Source organism: Cynocephalus volans, chromosome 4 (assembly GCF_027409185.1).
Source record: "Cynocephalus volans isolate mCynVol1 chromosome 4, mCynVol1.pri, whole genome shotgun sequence".
Classification (NCBI taxonomy): Eukaryota; Metazoa; Chordata; class Mammalia; order Dermoptera; family Cynocephalidae; genus Cynocephalus; species Cynocephalus volans.
Window position 1 is genome coordinate 96,257,637 of NC_084463.1, and position 22,987 is coordinate 96,280,623.

The following is a 22,987-nucleotide window of genomic DNA, read 5'->3' on the forward strand; positions in this document are numbered from 1 at the left end:
TCATTTCAGCAGAGAGAGGGAAACAAAAGAAAGAATTGAATGGAAATGCTAGAAACAGAAAACACATTTGTAGAGGTGAAGAATGCTTCTGCTGGGCCCATCGCCCTGGTGACACAGCTTGACACAGCCGAGGAGAGAAGGTGGGTGAACAGAAATTACTCACACAAACACACAAAGAGAAAAGAGTGAAAAAATCCTGAACAGGGCATTCAAGAGTTATGGGACAATATCAAATGGTCTAATATACATGTAATTGGAATTCTAAGAGAAGAGAGAAAAATCAGAGCAGAAGAAATATTTGAGGAAATAATGGTCAAGAATTATCCATAATTAATAATGGACACCAAACCACACATCCAAAAAGCTCAGAAAACACCAGATAGAATACACACACACACACACGCGCGTGCGCACACACACACACACACACACACACACTTCTAGGCATAACATATTCAAACTGCTGAATACAAAAGAAAAAGAATCATCTCGAAAGCAGCCAGAAAAAAAGGCATTTTATAAGAGGAACATAGATAAGAATTACAGCAGACTTCTCATCAGAAACCATGCAAGCTAGAAGACAGAGATGCTGAAAGAAAAAAACCAAAACAAAAAACTGTCCACCCAGATATTATACTCAGCAAAAATGTCTTTCAAGTGGAGACATGTTATAGAGGTATAGGCAGGGATAAGAGCACCAAGAAAGGGTGCCGAGGCACCCAGGCACTCAAACAGTGAACAGCCACCACCAGCCCTAGAGCCGAAGGGCAAGGTGGGGAGGAGCAGGATATTGTTACTGAAGCCCAGTGAGAGCTGTAACCGTGAACACGGAGCCACCTGGTAGAAGCTGTCAGCATGGATGGATGCAGCCACTATGAGAGAGATGGCATTGAAGGAGAGAAGTAAGGAAAAGCTTCTCCTCCTGACCTCCAGTCTCTTGCCATTGACTTAACCCAACCAGAAGCAAGGCAGCAAGGGTGCCCCAGGGATACAGTCTTTAGGATTCAGCCTCTCTGGGCACAGAGAAGGGCAGACAATGGATCTGAGTGGGAAAGAGAATAACCAGCACAGAATCTGACTGGCTGTGTGACATGTTAGATGTAAGTGGCAGAGCCAGGATTCATTCCCAGATCTACCTGAATCCTAAGCACCAGATGCCTCCAGTAAAACCTCCATGAGAGATGAGACCCCCAGTGGTAGGGTGGGCCAGATCTTGGGAATGCTGAAGGCTAGAATTCATTGTTGGGACCTAATTTTGCAGGAAATGGGCAGCAAGGACAAGTTTTTACTGCAGAAGCCAAAAAATGCCCTGTCTCTGATACGGTTTCAGAGTAGCTAATGATGTGGTGCTGCCATCTATCACAGTGACCTGAGGCCAAGGGAACTATTGGTGTGCATGGACTATGGACTCTAACTACTCACTGATGTTACAGTGTCCAGTTCCCCTGGTTGATGATGGTGTTATTTGAAACCATCATAGATGAAAGTCAGAAAAATCAAATCTTTATTTTCCAACCAAGAAGTTAAGATCAGCAAAAGTTTAGTATCAGAGAGGCAATTTGGCATTTTCCTCGCCAGCTGCACATAGTAAGTGGTTTGAGATGAAGTATCGAGTGTGAAGCAGAAAGCCTTGCAGTGTGTGTGAAGATACCCTTTAGCGGCCCGCTTCTGAGAGCCAAGTTCACAGCAAGTGTATGAATCTTTTATGTGTTTTCTTTCACTGTGCTCCAAGGATGCTTTGGGAAAATGAAGTGAAGAGAAGTCAGTGGAAGGAAATAATGAAAAGCCAATCATCAGGCCATCTCTATCATACCCCCAAATTGGGGCTCGGCATTGCTGTGAAGTCAATTGTACAGGTAGCAAAGCATCTTGAAGAAAAAACTCAGTCTTCTTGACCCACTTGAGACTTCCAGACACAATTGTTCTTTAACAGTGATGAACACAAAGGTTTTGATTTGAAACTGCATCCTTTTATAGGAAGCTTGATGAAAGAACCTGACTTTGAATCTGTATTCCTCTACTAACTGTGTGATCTTAGGAAAGTTACTTATCCTCTCTGAGCCTCATCTTCATCATTTGTGAAATGATAATAATAATGCCTACCTCAGAAGATGATTATGAGCATAGTGCTTGATATCTACAATGTACCCTGTGAATATTAGTGAGATTTCCCTTCCTTGTATGGAGATTAGGAGGTAAAATGGACGAAGTTCTTATTTGCTCTCAGTCCATGTCTTGAAAAATCGACAATAATATTTACTATTTGCTTATGTCTTTATTCATTCATTCATTCATTCAGTAAATATGTACTGAGTACCTTCTACATGCTGGTTACTCCTCTAAGGCACTGAATACAGACAGGGTTCCTGTCCTCGTGGAGATTATATTCTAGTAGGAGGAGACATATAAACAAGTAAACAAACATGATAATAAGTATAATGAAGACAATACAGTAAGATAATGTGGTACAGATGGGGGGACCTACCATTTTAGACATGGTGGTCAGGGAAGGCCTCACTGAAGTGATGACAGTGAATGAACCATGAATAGTGAAAGGAACTGGCCATACCAACACTGGAGGGAAGAGCGTTCCCTGCAGAGGGAACAGCACGTGTGAGCACCCCCAGCATAGATTGAGCTTGGCATGTTTGGGGAGCAGGAGAAGATGCAGTGAAATGCAGGAAGTACAGAGGAGTAAGACTCAAGGTGAAATCAGAAAGAGAGGCATGAAGGAATCAGGTCATTCTCCCAACGTTCACTCACATTATTGTGCATCTACTGTATGCCAGGCACTCTAAGTTCTGGGGGTGCAGCAGTGACCAAATGATGTCTCTGCCCTCAGGGAGTTGACTTCCCAGTGAGGGAGTCTCCTGAGGTCCTGAAGACCCTAATCAGAAGTTTGCATTCATTTTAAATATATTACCTCTTTTGGTCTTCATGAGATAAGTAAAAAAGTACTTCAAAAAGTTCGCGGAAAAATAGACTTAGAAGATAATGTGAATCTTTCCATGAACTTTTTGAGGCACCCTCATGTTATTATTCTCATCTGTAGAGGAGGAAAATGAGGCTCACCAAGGTTGTGTTATATAACCTGCCTGAAGGAATATCATTTGTGGTGGGGACTTGACGGTTAGTGGGAAAACTGAATGAGTGCCTGTCCTCTGAGATCACATTGCTGGCAAGTATAGAGTCTGGATGCTAAGCCTAGCCCATCTGGCTCCAAAGACCTTCTCATACTAACCATTCCTTCCAGTCCTCTTGGTTAGAAAGAAAGCAAGCCAGTGCTTTGTGCGTTCTCATAATTAAAGCTATAACTGACATAACTAAGCCATTGTCCAGAAGTCACCCAATCATGGGACCAGGGCTTGAGACAGCCACTTGGAGTCCAGAGAGTGCAGAGAACTGCCCCTTCTGGGTCCTGCACCTTGTTGGAGCAGCTCTGGAGCAGAGTAGAAAAGGTTCTGCTGAGGCGGCCCACAGGGCAGAGGTGTCAGTGTCCAGAGATGGGCAGCTCCAGTTCTTCCCATGCAGAGTGAAAAGGAACAGTGTTCTGATGGGATAATCACGGGTATTGATCAAGTAGCAGAGAAATCCAGTGACATTTCTCAAGCTCTGGAAGGCAGTGAAATGAATGAATAGGAGACAAGAAAATTTTATAAATTGGTTGTTCTATCTGATGTTCATTTAATTAAGACATTCAGTCCTTCTAATAGAAGATGTGAGGAGTAGAAATTACTGTTTTTTTGACCATTTCGTATAAAATGAAAACCAGATCTTGAAGCCATGGGGCCTTTTCATTGTATCTCCTTCAGGCTCAATTTAATTATGCATTACAGGCTACCTTCAATAATAATTACGATTGTCAGCCTTTATCCAAAGCCTCTTTCTGTCTTGGAGACTAAAACTCTGGGAAGATGTCTAGGGAGATTGCTAAAGTATCATTTAGCTAGAGCGGTTGTTTCCATGTCTGTGCATTCAGCAGATGTTTATCATGACCTACTGTGTGCCCAGCTTCTGTCAAGTCCTACAGGAGGTAGCACGTGAATGAATCATGGAATAGGAAAGAGGCTTTGCACATCCAAGCCTGCATTCATTTGTTTAGCCAACATTCCCTGCCTGTCTTCTCTATGCCAGTCCTAGTGTTGGTGACACAGAGATGGACCAAGAGCCAGTCTTCCAGGGCCACATTGCTGGCAGGTCCAGGTGGTGTAAATGCACATGCCCAGCCTGGTGATCTGACTCCTGACCTGTCCTGACTTGTCCTGACCTCAAGCACTGAGCGTCCAAAGAGAGAGACCACCTGTCCATCAGCCTTACAATACAGGGGAGACAATCTAGGATAGAGTTGTGCACAGAGTATCCCTGGGAGAAGAGACAGAAGAGACCAGGGAGGGCTTTTTGAAATGACACTTGAGGTTTTCAAGATGGCGGCGGCTGCAGCGGCTGGCGCAGAGTAGCTGAGGTGGAAAAGGTGGCCACTGGGCGTCAGGCAGCCGGGAAGCTTGTGGACCTTCCTCTGGCCATCTCTTAAGGGAGGACTGCTGCTGCTGGCCGGTCGTGGGGGCTCAACGCCACTTTGCCCCCGGCAGGAGAGGCTGCCTCATTTACAGGCAACAGCTTTGAAGTGTGGAGCAGGAAAAGAACTGATTCTTAGCTGCAAAAGCGAGTCTTGAAACAGGGAACACGGCGCCAGGGCTGCTGTGGATGCAGCCAGGATCCCGGAGGCTGGGGCCGCACTGAAGGCGGCCAGCTGCCCTATTCAGGATTCGAGGTTTCAGGCCGGCATTAAAGAAGATTCCTGGGAGCACCCGAGCGGCGCCGCGACTGAACAGCCCGAGGCAGCAGCGCCGAGAACTGGGAAAGGCGGCAAACCAGAGACAGAGCGAGCGCCCGACCTGGCACAGCACTGTGAGTGATCCCTGGCACAGCTCTGTTCGGGGGGTGGATGCCCACGCGGCTCCCGCCTGCACCACCAGGCCACTCACTGCCCCGGTGCTGCCTCCATTTTCCCAGGTGCGGGCAGCTCCGCCCTGCTCGGCCATCACTGAGCCCATTTGCTTGGCCTGGCGCGGGGCTTTCCGGACCCTGCGGGACGGCCTCCTCTCCCACTCCCTCCGCGGTTCTCTGGCAGGGCTGGGGGTGTGGGGCGTCCCGACCAGTGTTGGGAGGGCTAGGAAGTACGGGCGGGCCGACTGTCACTCCACTACACCCTGGACTCTGGCCCCGGTAAACTTCCTGTTACTGGGAGGCAGATACCATCTCTGCGACCACCAGTTTGGAAAAAAGCCTAACGAATTTCTGGTTGGGAATAGTGTGGTAGGAGAGTTCCCAGGTCCGCTTGAACCTGCCGGAGAGCAGGCTGCAGGCGGGCACTAGACTCGGTTTATACCGGGGGGATACAAAGGTGAACAAGACCCGAGAAAGATCTACACAGTGCTACAAAGGCAGCCAGAGAGACCGGTCGTCTGTGCCTAGCAGAAACCTGGTAGACTTCGTGGGCGAAGCGGTGCTGAGCAGGGTCTTGAAGGCCCAGCTGATAGAGGAGGGGTGCAGAAGAAACACCCCAGCCCAGCACAGTGTGCACAGAGGGGGGAGACGTGCGGCCAGGGAGGCGGAGACTCGACAGAAACCACACACCCGGTGGGGTCGCCACTGCACGATCTAACAGCCTGGGCCAGAGCACACGGAACGGGGAGAAGTCCTGTACAGAAAGTGAAAGCTCAACAGAGATCACACACCCTGTGGTACGTGATCCACCAGCCCAGCAGAGTACAAGCTGACCAGAAAGGTGGATCCCCGGAGAAGCCCAAGACCCGAGGCAACCACACACACAAGACACTAGAGGCCAACTGAGCAGTCACGGCGGGAGCCATACCAAATTGGCAACCACAGCAACATCCTAGTTAGTCATTAGTCTCAAACCGGTGGACTGTGAAACCCCCTACCACAATGAATAAACACCAAAAAAAAGACACCAGAAATACAAAAAATCAAGAAAGTACACCACCAAAAGTTAATAAATCTAATACTCTAGATCCTATAGAACAAGAAGCCCTTGAAATAACTGACAAGGAATTTCGAGTGATAATTCTAAGGAAACTGAATGAGATACAAGAAAACTCAGCTAGACATCATGATGAAATGAGGAAAAGTATACAGGATCTGAAAGAGGACATATACAAGGAAATCAATGTCCTGAAAAAAAATGTAGCAGAACTTGCTGAACTGAAGAAGTTATTCAGCGAAATAAAAAACACAACGGAGAGTTTAACCAGCAGGCTTGTCGAAGTTGAAGAGAGAACCTCTGAACTTGAAGATGGGCTGTTTGAAATAACACAAGCAGACAAAAAGAAAGAAAAAAGAATCAAGGACATGGAAGAAAATCTGAGAGAGATATCAGACAACCTCAAGCGCTCAAATATCCGAGTCATGGGTATTCCAGAAGGGGAGGAAAATGGAGATTCCATTGAAAACATATTCAACAAAATAGTGGCAGAAAACTTCCCAGGTATAGGAAAAATCACAGATCTTCAGATCCAGGAAGCTCAACGATCTCCAAACGTATTCAACCCAAAAAGGCCTTCTCCAAGACATGTCATAGTCAAATTGGCAAAACTCAGAGACAAAGAGAGAATCTTAAAAGCTGCAAGAGAGAAGCGTCAAATCACCTATAAGGGAGCCCCAATCAGGTTAACATCAGACTTTTCATCACAAACCCTAAAAGCTAGAAAGGAATGGGATGATATTTTCAAAATACTAAAAGACAAAGATTGCCAGCCAAGAATACTCTACCCTGCAAGGCTATCCTTCCGAAATGAGGGGCAAATAGTATATTTCTCAGACAAAAAAAACTGCGGGAGTTCACTACCACACGACCACCCTTACAAGAAATCCTCAAGGGAGTACTGGGTTTGGTTCCTGAAAAATAACTACCACTGCCATAAAAACCTAAGAAAAATCTAAACCCGCTAGTACAATAAAAATGGCATTCATGAAGAGAAAACAAGCTAACAAAAACACTATCTACAACCTAAGGAACCAACAAACAAAGAAACCAAACAGTAAATCAGAAAGCAAGGAACAAAAGACACCTAAGACAACCAAACAACCAATAAAATGCTAGGAATAAATCAACACCTTTCAATAACAACTCTTAATGTTAAAGGCTTAAATTCCCCAATTAAAAGACACAGACTGGCTGACTGGATCAAAAAGCAGGACCCAACTATATGCTGCCTACAAGAGACCCACCTCACCCATCTAGATTCACACAGACTAAGAGTGAAAGGATGGAAAAAGATTTACCATGCAAACAGAAAAGAAAAACGAGCTGGAGTGGCTATTCTTATATCTGACAAAATAGACTTTAAACTAAAAACCATAAAAAGAGACAATGAGGGACACTACTTAATGATAAAAGGACTGATCCATCAAGAAGACATAACAATCATAAATATGTACGCACCCAATGTTGGAGCAGCCAGATTTATAAAACAAACTCTATTAGACCTAAAGAAGGAAATAGACACTAATACCATAATAGCAGGGGACCTGAACACTCCACTGTCAATATTAGACAGATCATCTAGGCAAAGAATCAGTAGAGAAACACAAGATCTAAACAAGACTCTAGACCAATTGGAATTGGCAGATATCTACAGAACATTCCACCCAACAACCTCAGAATATTCATTCTTCTCGTCAGCACATGGATCATTCTCCAGGATAGATCACATATTAGGTCACAAATCAAGTCTCAATAAATTCAAAAAAATTGGAATTATCCCATGTATCTTCTCAGACCACAATGGATTAAAACTAGAAATTAACAACAAACAAAACTCTGGAAACTATACAAACACATGGAAATTAAACAGCATTCTACTTAATGACATATGGGTCCAAGAAGAAATCAAGCAGGAAATCAAAAAGTTTATTGAAACTAATGAAAACAATGATACATCATACCAAAACCTGTGGGATACTGCAAAAGCAGTATTAAGGGGAAAATTTATTGCATTAAATGCTCACTTCAGAAGAATGGAAAGATGGCAAGTGAACAACCTAACACTTCACCTTAAAGAACTAGAAAAACAAGAAAAATCCAATCCTAAAGTTAGCAGACGGAAAGAAATCATTAAGATCAGAGTAGAACTGAATGAAATTGAAAACCAAAAAACAATTCAAAAGATCAACGAATCAAAAAGTTGGTTTTTTGAAAAGATAAATAAAATTGACAAACCATTAGCATGGCTAACAAAAAAAAGAAGAGAGAAGACTCAAATAAAAAAAATTAGAAATGAAAAAGGCGATATTACAACTGATTCATCTGAAATACAAGGAATCATTCGAGACTACTATAAACAACTATACGCCAACAAATTTGAAAATCTGGAGGAAATGGATAAATTTCTGGACACACACAAGCTCCCAAAACTGAACCGTGAAGACGTAGAAAATTTGAACAGACCAATAACAATAAAGGAGATTGAAGCTGTTATCAGAAGGCTCCCAACAAAGAAAAGCCCAGGACCAGATGGATTCACAGCAGAGTTTTACCAAACATTCAAAGAGGAATTGACACCGATTCTTTACAAACTATTCCAAAAGATTGAAACGGACGCAAATCTCCCAAACTCATTCTATGAAGCAAACATCATCCTGATACCAAAACCAGGTAAAGATATAACCAAAAAAGAAAACTACAGGCCGATATCCTTGATGAATATAGATGCAAAAATCCTCACTAAAATACTAGCAAACAGAATACAGCAACACATACGAAAAATTATTCATCACGATCAAGTGGGATTCATCCCAGGGATGCAAGGTTGGTTCAACATACGCAAATCAATAAATGGGATACACCATATTAATAAAGTCAAACACAAGGACCATATGATCATCTCTATAGATGCTGAAAAAGCATTTGATAAAGTTCAGCACTCATTCATGACAAAGACCCTCTATAAGTTAGGTATAGAGGGAAAGTATCTCAACATAATTAAAGCCATATATGCCAAACCCACTGCCAGTATCATCCTGAATGGGGAAAAGCTGAAAGCTTTTCCTTTAAGAACAGGAACTAGACAAGGATGCCCACTCTCACCACTCCTATTCAACATAGTGTTGGAAGTACTAGCCAGAGCAATCAGAGAAGAGAAGGAAATAAAGGGCATCCAGATTGGAAAAGATGAAGTCAAACTGTCCCTGTTTGCAGATGACATGATCCTATATATCGAACAGCCTAAAACCTCTACAAAAAAACTGTTGGAATTGATAAATGATTTCAGCACAGTAGCAGGATACAAAATCAACACACAAAAATCAGTAGCATTTCTTTTCTCCAATAGTGAACATGCAGAAGGAGAAATCAAGAATGCCTGCCCATTTACAATAGCCACCAAAAAAATAAAATACTTAGGAATTGAGTTAACCAAGGAGGTGAAAAATCTCTATAATGAGAACTACAAACCACTGCTGAGAGAAATTAGAGAGGATACAAGAAGATGGAAAGATATTCCATGCTTTTGGATTGGAAGAATCAACATAGTGAAAATGTCCATACTACCCAAAGTGATATACAAATTCAATGCAATCCCCATCAAAATTCCAAAGACATTTTTCTCAGAAATGGAAAAAACTATTCAGACATTTATATGGAACAATAAAAGACCACGAATAGCCAAAGCAATGCTCAGCAAAAAAAATAAAGCTGGAGGCATAACACTACCTGACTTTAAGCTATACTACAAAGCTATAATAACCAAAACAGTATGGTACTGGCATAAAAACAGACACACTGACCAATGGAATAGAATAGAGAATCCAGAAATCAACCCACACACTTACTGCCATCTGATCTTTGACAAAGGCACCAAGCCTATTCACTGGGGAAGGGACTGCCTCTTCAGCAAGTGGTGCTGGGATAACTGGATATCGATATGCAGGAGAATGAAACTAGATCCATACCTCTCACTGTATACTAAAATCAACTCAAAATGGATTAAGGATTTAAATATACACCCTGAGACAATAAAACTTCTTAAAGAAAACATAGGAGAAACACTTCAGGAAATAGGACTGGGCACAGACTTCATGAATACGACCCCAAAAGCACGGGCAACCAAAGGAAAAATAAACAAATGGGATTATATCAAACTAAAAAGCTTCTGCACAGCAAAAGAAACAATTAAAAGAGTTAAAAGACAACCAACAGAGTGGGAGAAAATATTTGCAAAATATACATCTGACAAAGGATTAATATCCAGAATATATAAGGAACTCAAACAACTTTACAAGAAGAAAACAAGCAACCCAATTAAAAAATGGGCAAAAGAGCTAAGTAGGCATTTCTCTAAGGAAGATATCCAAATGGCCAACAGACATATGAAAAAATGCTCAACATCACTCAGCATCCGGGAAATGCAAATCAAAACCACATTGAGATACCATCTAACCCCAGTTAGGATGGCTAAAATCCAAAAGACTATGAACGATAAATGCTGGCGAGGCTGCGGAGAAAAAGGAACTCTCATACATTGTTGGTGGGACTGCAAAATGGTGCAGCCTCTATGGAAAATGGTATGGAGGTTCCTTAAACAATTGCAAATAGATCTACCATACGACCCAGCCATCCCACTGTTGGGAATATACCCAGAGGAATGGAAATCATCAAGTCGAAGGTATACCTGTTCCCCAATGTTCATCGCAGCACTCTTTACAATAGCCAAGAGTTGGAACCAGCCCAAATGCCCATCATCAGATGAGTGGATACGGAAAATGTGGTACATCTACACAATGGAATACTACTCAGCTATAAAAACGAATGAAATACTGCCATTTGCAACAACATGGATGGACCTTGAGAGAATTATATTAAGTGAAACAAGTCAGGCACAGAAAGAGAAATACCACATGTTCTCACTTATTGGAGGGAGCTAAAAATTAATATATAAATTCACACACACACATACACACACACACACACAAACCGGGGGGGGGGGGGGAAGAAGATATAACAACCACAATTATTTGAAGTTGATACAACAAGCAAACAGAAAGGACATTGTTGGGGGGGAGGGGGGAGGGAGAAGGGAGGGAGGTTTTGGTGATGGGGAGCAATAATCAGCTACAATGTATATCGACAAAATAAAATTAAAAAAAAAAATGAAATGACACTTGAGCAAGGCTTTGTTAGAATTGGTACTGAAGTGACATCTGATCCCTAATTAATCTCTATCAATTCATATCTGTAAGACTCCAAAACTGCTTTTTAAGTGTTTTGCATGGTATAATAAAATATTTTTTACATGGTTAGGTCAGGAGATTTGATAGTCTGAGTAAATAACCTTATTAATACGGTGTGTACTGGGATAACAGGTGTCCAAAGACTCAGGCTAGAGCAGCATCCCCACCCCACGAGACTGTTGCACTGAAATGGATCTTCCTGTTGATTTAAAAGATGACTCAGGATCCAACAGGACTCAGCCTGATCATGAACAGATACAGTTAAGATAACCAGGCAGAACCAGTTTCTGAGGTTTTGATTTCTAGCTCAAAAACTTAGGGTGCCCTAGTAATATTTTGCTCAAAAGGCCTGGGGCCTCTCATTGGCAACTTGCCCTGTAAGTGAGGCCTTATAAATGCTGGTAATTTAAAAGTTCCACTTCCCCAGGATGGCCATATTCATGAGCTCCTGCTCATGGCTTTACTCGTGTTGTCACGGCACTTTTCTGACTATGAAAATAATTCGTTTATTATAGAAAATCATGGAAATATAAAACATATATAAATAAGCAATTATATCACCTGTAATTCTACCTCCCAGAGATAACCACTGTAAACATTTTTGTGAATTTCCTTCCTGTTCAAATTTCCAGCAGCCGTAAGTTAAAAAGGACACCAGCCTCTCAGAGTTGAAGGGAACAGAGCTCTGAGAGAGTTTCCAGATGCAAGAGGCCTTAAGACAAACACCTCAGATCTTTACCCCAAGACTCGCCTTCCTTCCTAGCAGGTATCTCTCAGCACTGCTCCTTCCTGCAGCTCTGAGGGGACCTCTGCTCCTGTGGCCCCACAGGCCAGACTAACCTCTTCCTAGAAGAACCTGACTCAGTACTAAGGATAAGAAAGGAGAAATGATATGAAACAGTTTGCCAACGCCCCCTAACTGCCTACAGGAGAGCCCCGATACAGCCTGACAGCCTTGCCCCACCATGCCCAGGCCTAGGAGGCATAGCAGAGACCACTGTGTTGCCAGCCATACTGGAAAGGGCTTCTGTTCCTCTTCTGCAGGCCTCAGCAATAGATTCAACTTTCCCAAAGCCCCTTGGCTCCTCCCCCAGAATTGGTGTTAGGCCAAGAACTGGGGTGATTCATTCAAGAGGCCTTTACCAATGGCTCCTCTGCAGCAGAGTGTGCCAGGGACTGTTATGTGCAGTGTAGAGGCTGTGATCTGTGACAGGCACAGGTACAGAAGGAAGTAGCAAATGGCAGAATATGTGGCGCAGCACCCAATCGGATCTTGGCAGAAAATTGCTCAGCAGAGGCCTGCCTGGTCTCACCTACCAAGTCTCACCTGAAACCATAAAAGCTACAGACTCAGGAGTTCCAGCAAGAAGCTAGGCCCAGCTGAAAGAATCACAGGAAGAGCCAGGACGGAGCTGAACTACCTGACTTTTCATTTTGCTATTGTTAAAACTCTCTCAGGGACCCAGCTTTACCCCAGAAGTAAAAGCAAAGCGGTAAAAAAAACAAGTCCAGTCGGGAGACCCAGAGTACATGGGGGAGACATACAACTGAACCCATGCTGAACCTCACCTTGCATGTGAGCAGAAGTCAGAAATATTGACAAGTGGAGGAAGAACTTTTTCTCCATTCACACCTAAGTGCAAAAAGGCTATTTAAGCCTGCCTTTTTACACTTCAGCCTCCCTTAATTAAAAATAATTAAAATGTTCATTGCTCACTTCTGCCATTTCCCAGCTACATCTGCAGCAGGGAGAAGAGCATGAGATGGATACTTGCAAATGGATGGTACAGAAATGTTCATCAAAGACAGAGAGGCAGGTGGCAGTTTGGAAACAAATAGGTCTGAGTTTGAATTTTTATTCTACCACACTTATTAGCTGGTGACTTGAGCAGGTGACTTCACTTTTCTGAGCCTCCTCCAAAAAGGAGATAATATCATTATATAACCTTTAGACTAGGATTAAATGAAAATGTATTAAATGATGATTAATAAAAGAATGTGTGAAAAACATCTAGCACCATGCCTAGAACATTGGAGGTATTCCATAATGGTAGGTATTTCTTTTATTATTATTAGGAGAATGGTAAAGAGAATTAAGATTCAATTATGATGCTTCAGAAAGACCGTACCAGAGCAAAGCTGTGGGTTCTGACAGTTGCAGATGCATAGATGCTTAGTGCCATATGTGAATTCTAGATAGGAAGGACTTACAAGAGCCCATCTGTCTATCCTGAGTCCTAGTTTGAATTCAGAGCCCCCTTTTCCCAGGGTCTGTAGTGTCCTGGGAAACCCCTGAGTAATGGTTTCTGGCTTTAGTGTTTTTCAGGAAAAACCTGTATAACCAGCACATGGAGGTTTTGCAGAGGTTATTCAAGCATTAACATTGACTACATCACTTCTGGGGAGACTCCCAGCTCTAAGATTCTGGGTCAGCCTCTCATCAGGGCCACTGTCATCTTACCCCTTCACAAGTGAATTCTAATTTATAGCTACAGGGCACTTCACATGTTTCTCACAGTAATCCTGTGTAGTAGGCAGGTCAAGGGTCTCAACACCATTGTTTGGATTAGGAAAGGAAGACTCAGAAAGGTCAGTGATTTTCTTGCAGGTGAACATCAGCAGGTGGAGTCATATCCTGTAATCTCTGTGCCAAGCCTCATGCAAAGAGATATGGGAGACAGGGAATGCAGCTGAGCGGAAAGAAAAGCAGAACATGCCAGACTATGGCATGAACTAGAACATGCTGAGTTCCAGTGATAACACCATTATATTTCTGTTACTCAGTGCCACCCCTTGGTTTCCAGGTATGACAGCTTTGGCCGCCTGACAAATGTCACCTTCCCTACTGGCCAGGTGAGCAGTTTTCGAAGTGAAACAGACAGCTCAGTGCATGTCCAGGTAGAGACCTCCAGCAAGGATGATGTCACCATAACCACCAACTTGTCTGCCTCAGGTGCCTTCTACACACTGCTGCAAGGTAAGCCAGGTGGGGGCTGGGGACTGTGAGTCATAGGGGTGAGAAGACCCCTTTGGAGAAGGATGACACAAGAAACAAGCTGCTGCTGGAACTGCCCAAGAATAGGGGAAAGCATTACAACTGGGTTCTCTGTGTATTGCCACCTAATTTGCAAAACACCCCAGCCTGAGAAGCTCCCAGAAGCTTCATAGTAATATTTTATTGTCCCATCCTATTACCATCAGAACAAAGGGGAGAGAGAATCCATTAGCTGCTAATCCAGGTGACCTCGCTATTTTGCCATTCTAATGGCTTCCAGATTAAAAGACTTACACTCACCCTGGTGCAGGGGAGGACAGAGGACAGGAACAATCACATCTAACTATGAAAGGGGGAGAAGGTTTGTGCCTCTGCTAGGACTCAATAGAAAAGAGACACTTCCCTGCACCTCTGATATGGGTTAGTCTTTTAGCTTCAGGCAAATCACAGTGAAATCTTGCTGTGAATTGTCTGCCTCAGTTGTTCGCATGGGATACGATGACCCAGGGTGGTCCTTGAAGTTTTGCTGGATATAGTAAGCTTGCCAAGAAAGAAGCCGTCACTAGGGAAGGCCTTGACTGATTTTTTTCCTGCCCTCCAGATGGCTCTTTGTACTCCCAATGTTTTTGACACAAAGTAGTAGAAGGAGCCTTGGGCTGGGAGTCAGAGGCCCAAGTTCTAGTTCTGACTGTGGCATCACATTACCCAACGTGCCCTTGGCTTTCTTCTCCAGGAAAAGAAAGCAAGTGGAAGCTGTGTCGAATGATGTGGGCAGAGGAGGAGCAGAGGTTCTGGGTAGACAGACCAGGGCCCTGTGTCTGCTGTGCCAGTTCTGACCTGTGTGAATTGGGTGGAATTGTTCTTCCATGAGCCGTGGTTTCTGGGTCTGGGAAAGGGGGCTAAATTACAATACCTGCCTCATAGGGCTGCTCAGACAACATGTGTTAAGTGACTAGCATGGGCCAGGCACATAGTATTGCTCAGTGAGTGTTTGTTGGATTAACTAAGTCATTAATTAATTAGCAAGCAGTTTGATTTACCATAAGAAAATTAATATTTGTATATTTTTACAACCACTTTTATTCCCAAATGTAGTCCTTTGCCTTTCAAAGGGCTCAGAGAACAATAGAGGTTCTCAAAAAAACCACCCTGGAATTCCTTTCCCACCAAGCTCCTTTAATGTGGGTTGGGACACACCCCAGGTGTTTATGCTCAGACTGGGTTATTGCCAAGAGAAGGTGCTAATTCCACGGCAGCCAGGATTCTGCCTGACAAGGATAGCAGGACCGCTGGTTACTTAGACATCTTGTCCTTCGGGCCTATTTTCTTCTCTGTGGTTAAGAGTTGTCTCATCCATCCAGTCCAATACTGCTAAACTGGCTTTGAGTATTTTTCTCAAAGGTTGATGCAGGCTTTCTTATACTAGTACTTGGGTAGCTTTTTTTAATTCAAAAGTGCCACATTCCTCAGTTTTAAAACATACCATCAATTTAATAACGACTTTTCAGGTGGAAGGGAAAAAGACACACTACTGGAAATGCATACATGGATTGTAAGACACACTCCAATTTCTGAAACGTTAAAATGTGAAAAGAAAAAGCACGTCTTGGAATCAAGGAACATGCTCCCTGTCATTCTTCTTTGGTACCTCTGCCAAGCTCCCTTTCCTGCTTGCGAACCAGGCTCAGATGCTCAGCTCTGCAGCCGCCTCAGTCGAGTCTTTGTTGAAAAGCTCTTTCAGTTTCATCTTATGTCTGAACTATGGGAAGTAATAAGAAGTAGCCACTAATGAGTAGCCGCCTTGGGTAGTCACAGCCCACATTAAATGGGGCTCATCTGAGATGGCCTCTGCAGATTCCGTTCCATCCAGAGTTACCATTAATGGACATATGTGGATTCCGCAAGGAGAGCTTTAAAAGATAAATTGAACAGGCTTTTTCACTGTTCAAAGGAAGTAAAATATAAATTGTCAGTGAATAATGCATAGCAAGTTTGAGGCAGGTTTTAGAAAGCTCTGTATGTGAGAAAAAAAGGGAGAAAATGGAGGGGGAAGGAAGTGAGAGGGAAGGGGCCAATTTGATGCCATTCCAGGGGCAGATTCGGTGGGGGTGTCCCACGAAAGCATATCCAGTTCAATCCAGCAAATGTTTACTGAGCACAGTCTATCATAACAGTAATGATAGCTAATGTTTTGGGAGCACTTATAAACTGCAAAGTATATTTTTAGCATTTTACATGCATAGTCCTATTTAATCCTCACAACAAACCTCTGAGGTAGTTATTATTTATATCTCCATTTTCCAATGAAGATATTTCCAATGAAGGCAATGAGAGGCACTGAGAGATTAGGTAGCTTGCCCCAAGTCACACACCTGTCAGGGGATTTGGACCCAGACAAACAGGTACTGGAACCCCCTCTCTTAACCGCTAATCCAGAGGCAATGGGGAGCTATTGAAGGATCATGATCAGTATTGGAAACTTTCACTATGACAGGTGTGTGACATGGGGTGGTGGAGATAGAGGAGAGACAGAAGAGATACTTGTGACAGTGACTAGCACAGTGCCCGGTACATAAAACAAGTAATAGCTAGCATTCGCATAGCACTGACTATATGCCAAAGACTGTGCTCAGCTTGTATTTATCATCTCACTTAATCCTCAGAGCATCCCTGTGTGGCAAGGGTACAATTATTATCCCCAATGCACAGATGCAGCAACACAGGAATGACAGGTTAAGAACGTGGCCAGGATCTTAGAGCAAGACACTGGCAGAGCTGGAACTTGAGCCCATGTAGCCTGCCTCCAAATGTTTCTTATCTGTATGTGAGAGTGCCTCCCACAGTGAGCACTTAGATATTCGAGAATTTCTTCATTAACAAAGTGCTGAACCCTACACCCCTCAACCGCAAGACCACCGATGAGGCCCATGCAGAGGCTGAGGCATGTGTAGGAGAGGGAGGCGTTTGTTCTGAATAGAGGAACAGGGCAAGCTTCTAGAAAGGGATGACACTTGAGCCTTGAAGGAGAGACTTGGGCTAGCATTTACTGAAGAGAGGGGCAGTGCAGACAAAGAGAACAGCCAAGGGAGGGCAGAAAGCAGCAGAGGACGGCACAAACCCAGAGGTATTGTTTCCATTTTTAGAAAAGAACTCAGTGTGCATTTTACAGTTGAAATTTACTTTTTTCTCCAGAAGTTTCTGTAGCTAAAGATACAAATTAAAATGTTTTAATCATACTTAAAATTTCAGATCAGGCCTATTTTTAAATCATTGTTATACATGTATAACAATAATTTTAAATATATATAGTTAGCATTCTGTCAGTGATTTAAGTATTACAGTTATTTTTCACCTTGTTATAAAGAACATATACATCAAGAGCCTTAAAAAAATGTTTGGCTCTTTCCTTTAGTAATCTTACTTTTAGGAATCTATTTTGACTGAATAATCTAAAATGAAGATATTGATTTATCCAAAAAGTGTATTTTTAAATTGACATATAATTCACATACCATAAAAAGTACTCTTTTAAAGTGTACAGTTCAGTGGCTTTTAGTATACACATATTTACGAACTTGTGCCACCATCACCATTACTAATTCCAGAAGATTTTTATCACCCCAAAAAGAAATCCGAGACCCATTAGCAGTCACTCCACCTTCTCTCCTGCCCTCCAGCCCCTGACAACCACTAATATACTTTCTGTCTCTATGTACATTTGCCCATTCTGGACATTTCATATAAATGGACTCATACAATACGTGGCTTTTTGTGTCTGACTTCTTTCACTTAACATAATGTTTAAAATATATTCGAAGTGTTACTTGTAATTGTGAAAAACTGGAAACAAAACCGAATATGTATTTGAGGTTTCATGAGATAAATTATAGTATCCCCATGCAGTGGAATACTATATAGTCATTAAGAAAAATGCTTATGAAAAATATTCAGTGGCATGATATAATACAATGATCTGTGAAAAACTCTATCGGCAACTATTTTAAACTGTTAAGTACGTAGAAAATATCCCCAAATCTACAAATATACAAATATTTACAATGATTTTCTTTGGGTATTGAGATTATGGATGACCTTCTCCATATATTTTCCTGGTTTTCTTCAGTGATAAGGCATTGCACCTATAGTTAGGAGAAAAAACACTCCAATTCCCACCACTGCCTGCTCTCCCCACACGTCCCTCCACCCTCGCTCCTGCTGAGCACTGTGTGCCTGTCCTCTCTCAGACCAAGTCCGCAACAGCTACTACATCGGGGCCGACGGCTCCCTGCGGCTGCTGCTGGCCAACGGCATGGAGGTGGCGCTGCAGACCGAGCCCCACCTGCTGGCCGGCACCGTCAACCCCACCGTGGGCAAGAGGAACGTCACACTGCCCATCGACAACGGCCTCAACCTGGTGGAGTGGCGGCAGCGCAAGGAGCAGGCTCGGGGCCAGGTCACTGTCTTCGGGCGCCGGCTGAGGGTGAGAGGGGGCTCCGGTCGCATCCTGTGGGGAACGAAGGAGGGGGCTGGAGGACCGGGTTTGTTCTTGAAACTCTCCCTGGGACCACAGTTTCCTCATCTGCAAAAGGGGGGAACTAAAGCAGGGAATCACGTGTAATAAGAGGATCTTATAGTATACCTTTTTGGTTTTTACCTGTGGAAAGATCTCTGGCTTTGGTGTTTGTTAGGGCTAAGTCGAATTTCCAGTTTCTATTATTCCCTGAGTGAACTTGGGCAAATCAGTAAACTTAGAGCCTCAATTTCATTACCTGTAAAACAGGGAAGACAAAACTAATTTTACAAGTTGCTACAAGGATTAGAAGTAATATAGAAAGTGACTCATACAGAGTCTGATATATAAGAAGTGGTCAATAATAGCTATTCTTATTGTTGTTATTGCTATTATTATGACCATTATGGTTATTATCATTGCTAATATGTCCCAAAATTTGCTTTGGCTATTTGGAACCTAAGTCACATTCTCCACTCTTTCCAAGCAGAGTTATCCTTCCTAAATGAGCACAATGACCTTACCAGAGCTGTTACCACCAGGGGGTGGCATCGTGGTCTGGCACTTCAGAGTGCTTTTTGGTCTGCAGATGCCCTGACCCAGCTCCTCTGCTCATCTCTCACGTTTCTGTAGAGCGTGACCTCTGCCCCAGGGCCTGACCGCCCAGCCTCTTCTCCCTCCAGCTGCAGAAAGGAAGGAGGCAGAGTGAAAGCTGATGATCTAGCTTGGCTTCCAGCACAGCACCTTGCAGACTACACTTGTTCAACAGATATTGCTGAGCTGAAGTGAACCACAGAACTGGGCTTGATTTCTAACATTCTGAAAGCCACAAAAGTATCCTTATAGCAACACAGCTCAGACTCTCTGGAGTCCCCTGCCCTTATGCAAAAAAAGTTCATTTAAAACCCTGTTTTACATATGGGGCAACGAACGTTCAGAGAGGGTATGCAATTTTTCCAGAGTCTTATAGCTAGGCGGTAGTAAAGACTACAAAACAGGTTCACAACAGATACAGAAATGTTAAGAGACTTATCCAATATCACACATCTAGAACCTAGAAAACCAGACCACCTTTGTTCCCTCAACAGCCAAGAACTCTAGTAATTCCCTAACGTAGGAAATAGACTCCCACCAGTTGCCTGAGGAAGGCCTGGCTGTCTTTGTTCTCTGTGGCCTGCCACCATATGTGGCCTCACTGAGCCCCCTTCTGAATTCTCAAAGAGCCCTTCATGCACATGAAGCAGGGCGATAAGTGGAAAGTTTGACCTGGGTTTGATTCCTGCCTGAGCTGTGTGTGTAGCTGTGAACAACTCCCCTGAGCCTCGAGTTCCTCTGCAGGAACAAGATAATGAATTCAAAGCACCTAACCCAGTGCTAGTAGACCCCAGGTGCTCAATAAATGGTAGCTATTAGTACTACTAGGATTTCCTCTCTACCATGTGAACTGGACCAAAAGTTTCCCAGGCTTTAATTAGTCCCTCTCCCAGCCTGAGATTCATGGTGCTCTAGTCCAGTGGCCACAGTTCTGCGTCCTCCCAAAATAAATGGCCACCCACAGCAATGGCATGTGGAATTAGAATGTTAGCCGGGTGTGCCTCCCTGTAATGGAATTCATTTTTTATACAACTGGGAACTTTTTTAATAAAGAAAGATGTAAAATAATCTCTGAATTCAATTTTATTAATTTTGCCACAAAGGTGCAGCTCCCTTTCACTAGGGGGTCTTCCAGGAGCTGAGGGGGGCAGCTGGCTGGGCAGCATCACCCTGGGGGGAGTTGGACAAGGCCCTTCCAAAATATGATTTTAAAAGGCCCCTGTCATTGCTGGGAGTGCAACCCCCGTATCTTCCTTTGCCCTCTCTGCAAAGAACACTGCTTCAGCCTCCACCGCCTCTGATTTTTCATGGGAATTGTCTGCCACACTGTTTTTGCTTCTGCAATTGTGTTTGATTACCCCAGGGAAGGCAACCTTATTATAACCAGGCCATTCACAGCAAAGTCGTCTCAGCATTGTCATCATAAATCCTTATTTTCAAGGCCTTAGTATTTGTATGGGGAGAAGGGGGAGACACACATGTCACTTCTTCCTCTGAGAATGACCATGACCACTTGCTGGCATTAAATGGAAATAATTGCAACCATTTATTCAGCACCTTCTCTGTGCTCTACTCGCTAATTTACTTGTTTCTTCAACCTCGCAACTCTGTTGTTATGCAGAGGAAGAAACTGAGATTCAGAGAGGGGAAAGCACTTTCCCAAGGTCACACAGAAAAGTTGGTCACAAAGTTGAGGCTGGAATCCTGGCCGTAATTCCTACATCTTGGCCCTTTTTTTTTTTTAACCACACAACGTGCCAGAGGGCCTTTCATTACCTCAGTCCACACGTGCTGTTTTGTATCATGTGATCTAATTATCTGCTTTCCTCTTGGGGGGCTTCCTTACTACTAGTTAAACTTAACCAGTGACAGAGGCAGAAAATATGCCCAAATGCCCCATAAAGTCAGGCACTAGTTCAAGGGAACCAGCATTTTTATAGAGTACCTGGCAGTGTTTCAGGGGCAGCCAATGCCTAAGAGGTGGATCCAGATATAGAAACAAGCCCCTGAAGTATTTATTAAAACACGAAAACTGTGGCTTACTGCTTCCTCTGTGAGAGCCCTGTATTTCTGACTCTGGAAGGAAATTGAATTGTGTGCTGACCTAGTAGCCTAGGTAGAAACTATACAAGGGGCTTCCGATGCTTGAGGCAGGAGCAAAGTGTTCCAAAGCTAGGACCGCATCCCTAGCCAGAGGAGCCACCCCAGACTCCAACACCCACTGTATCCCAGGACCTCCAGGAAGAAGATGATGATGTCATAGGAGCTGGCTGAGGTGATGGAGAAACCCTGATTGTGGGGGCATGGGCAGGAGAGACCCCAGAGGGGATGGGAAATCCAGAGCCCCAAGGAGGGTAAGACTTGCTCAGGGGACCACTGAGTGTTTGTTGACACGTTGCAGTGGTGAAAGTCAAGTCCAGGTTCAGTCATTCACCAGCCACGAGATCTGGAGCAAATCCTTTCACTTCCCTGAGCTTCAGTCTTCTCTGTGTCAAACACTAGCACAGTGTCTAGCATAGAATGGATGGGTCAGGCAGTTATTTGCTGGGCCCACGTAGTGGCTCCCTTTTTAGGAGACAGCCAAGAAGGATCTGCCTTTTTTGTAATATGTCCTCATTAGAAGAATCATATTAGAACATTATGTGGATCCTCTTTGGTACTAGCTACTATTTGCTCAAAATCTACATTGCCTTTATCCTCACAACAGCCATATTCAATTGGCATGATTATCCCCATTTTACAGATGAGGAAACTTCACATAACTGACAGGTGACAAAGCCAGGACTCAAACCCACATGTGATGTCCAGGACCTATGTTGCCTTCTACTCAGGAGCTTCTGAGCACAGCTGACAGCCACGTTGGCCATCTGACCAAAGTTCTCAATGTCCACATTAATTTTTTCTTTCCTTCCTGCCCTTCTCCAGGTTCACAACCGAAACCTCCTGTCTCTGGACTTTGACCGCGTAACACGCACGGAGAAGATCTATGATGACCACCGCAAGTTCACCCTTCGGATCCTGTATGACCAGGCAGGGCGGCCCAGCCTCTGGTCACCCAGCAGCAGGCTGAATGGAGTCAACGTGACATACTCCCCTGGGGGCCACATTGCTGGCATCCAGAGGGGCATCATGTCTGAGAGAATGGAATATGACCAAGCAGGTCGCATCACATCTAGGATCTTTGCCGATGGGAAGACATGGAGCTACACATACTTAGAGAAGGCAGGTGTCTGTCCCCCTCAATCGCTGGCCTGCCATGTAGAAGGCCAACCATTGTGGCTCAACCCATGGTCTGGCCCAGCCTGCTGACCTCAAGGGGATAGATCTGACCCATGTGGTCTCCAAAAGAAAATGACTGGGAAAATCTGCTACAGAGGACCAGGGGTTCCCAAGAGACATCTGGATAGATCGTGGTGATGGCATGGCAGGTGGGGGCTCTCAGACAGGAGAATATGAGAGACCTGTCTGACAGAGTGGAGCTGGGAGCAGGACAAACACTAACTGAGAGCAGGACTTGGGGTCCAGACCCAGGGCAGGGGTCTGCTCCCAGGTCTAGGGCACATGGTGCTATCCAGTCATGGAGAACGAGGCAGAAGCCTAGGGATCAGCACTTTGGCAGGAGGTACTTAATCCTGAGC

The 22,987-nt window shown here is 43.9% G+C and overlaps 1 protein-coding gene across 1 annotated transcript in view; it reads left to right on the top strand.

Annotated features, from left to right (window-relative positions):
- The window catches only part of TENM4 (teneurin transmembrane protein 4), a 403,492-nt gene that overhangs the window by 368,587 nt on the left and 11,918 nt on the right, over nucleotides 1-22,987 (top strand). The window contains 3 exon segments of the mRNA XM_063092724.1: nucleotides 14,055-14,227; nucleotides 18,490-18,725; nucleotides 22,275-22,571. Of these exon segments, the coding sequence (XP_062948794.1) occupies nucleotides 14,055-14,227; nucleotides 18,490-18,725; nucleotides 22,275-22,571 (706 nt within the window).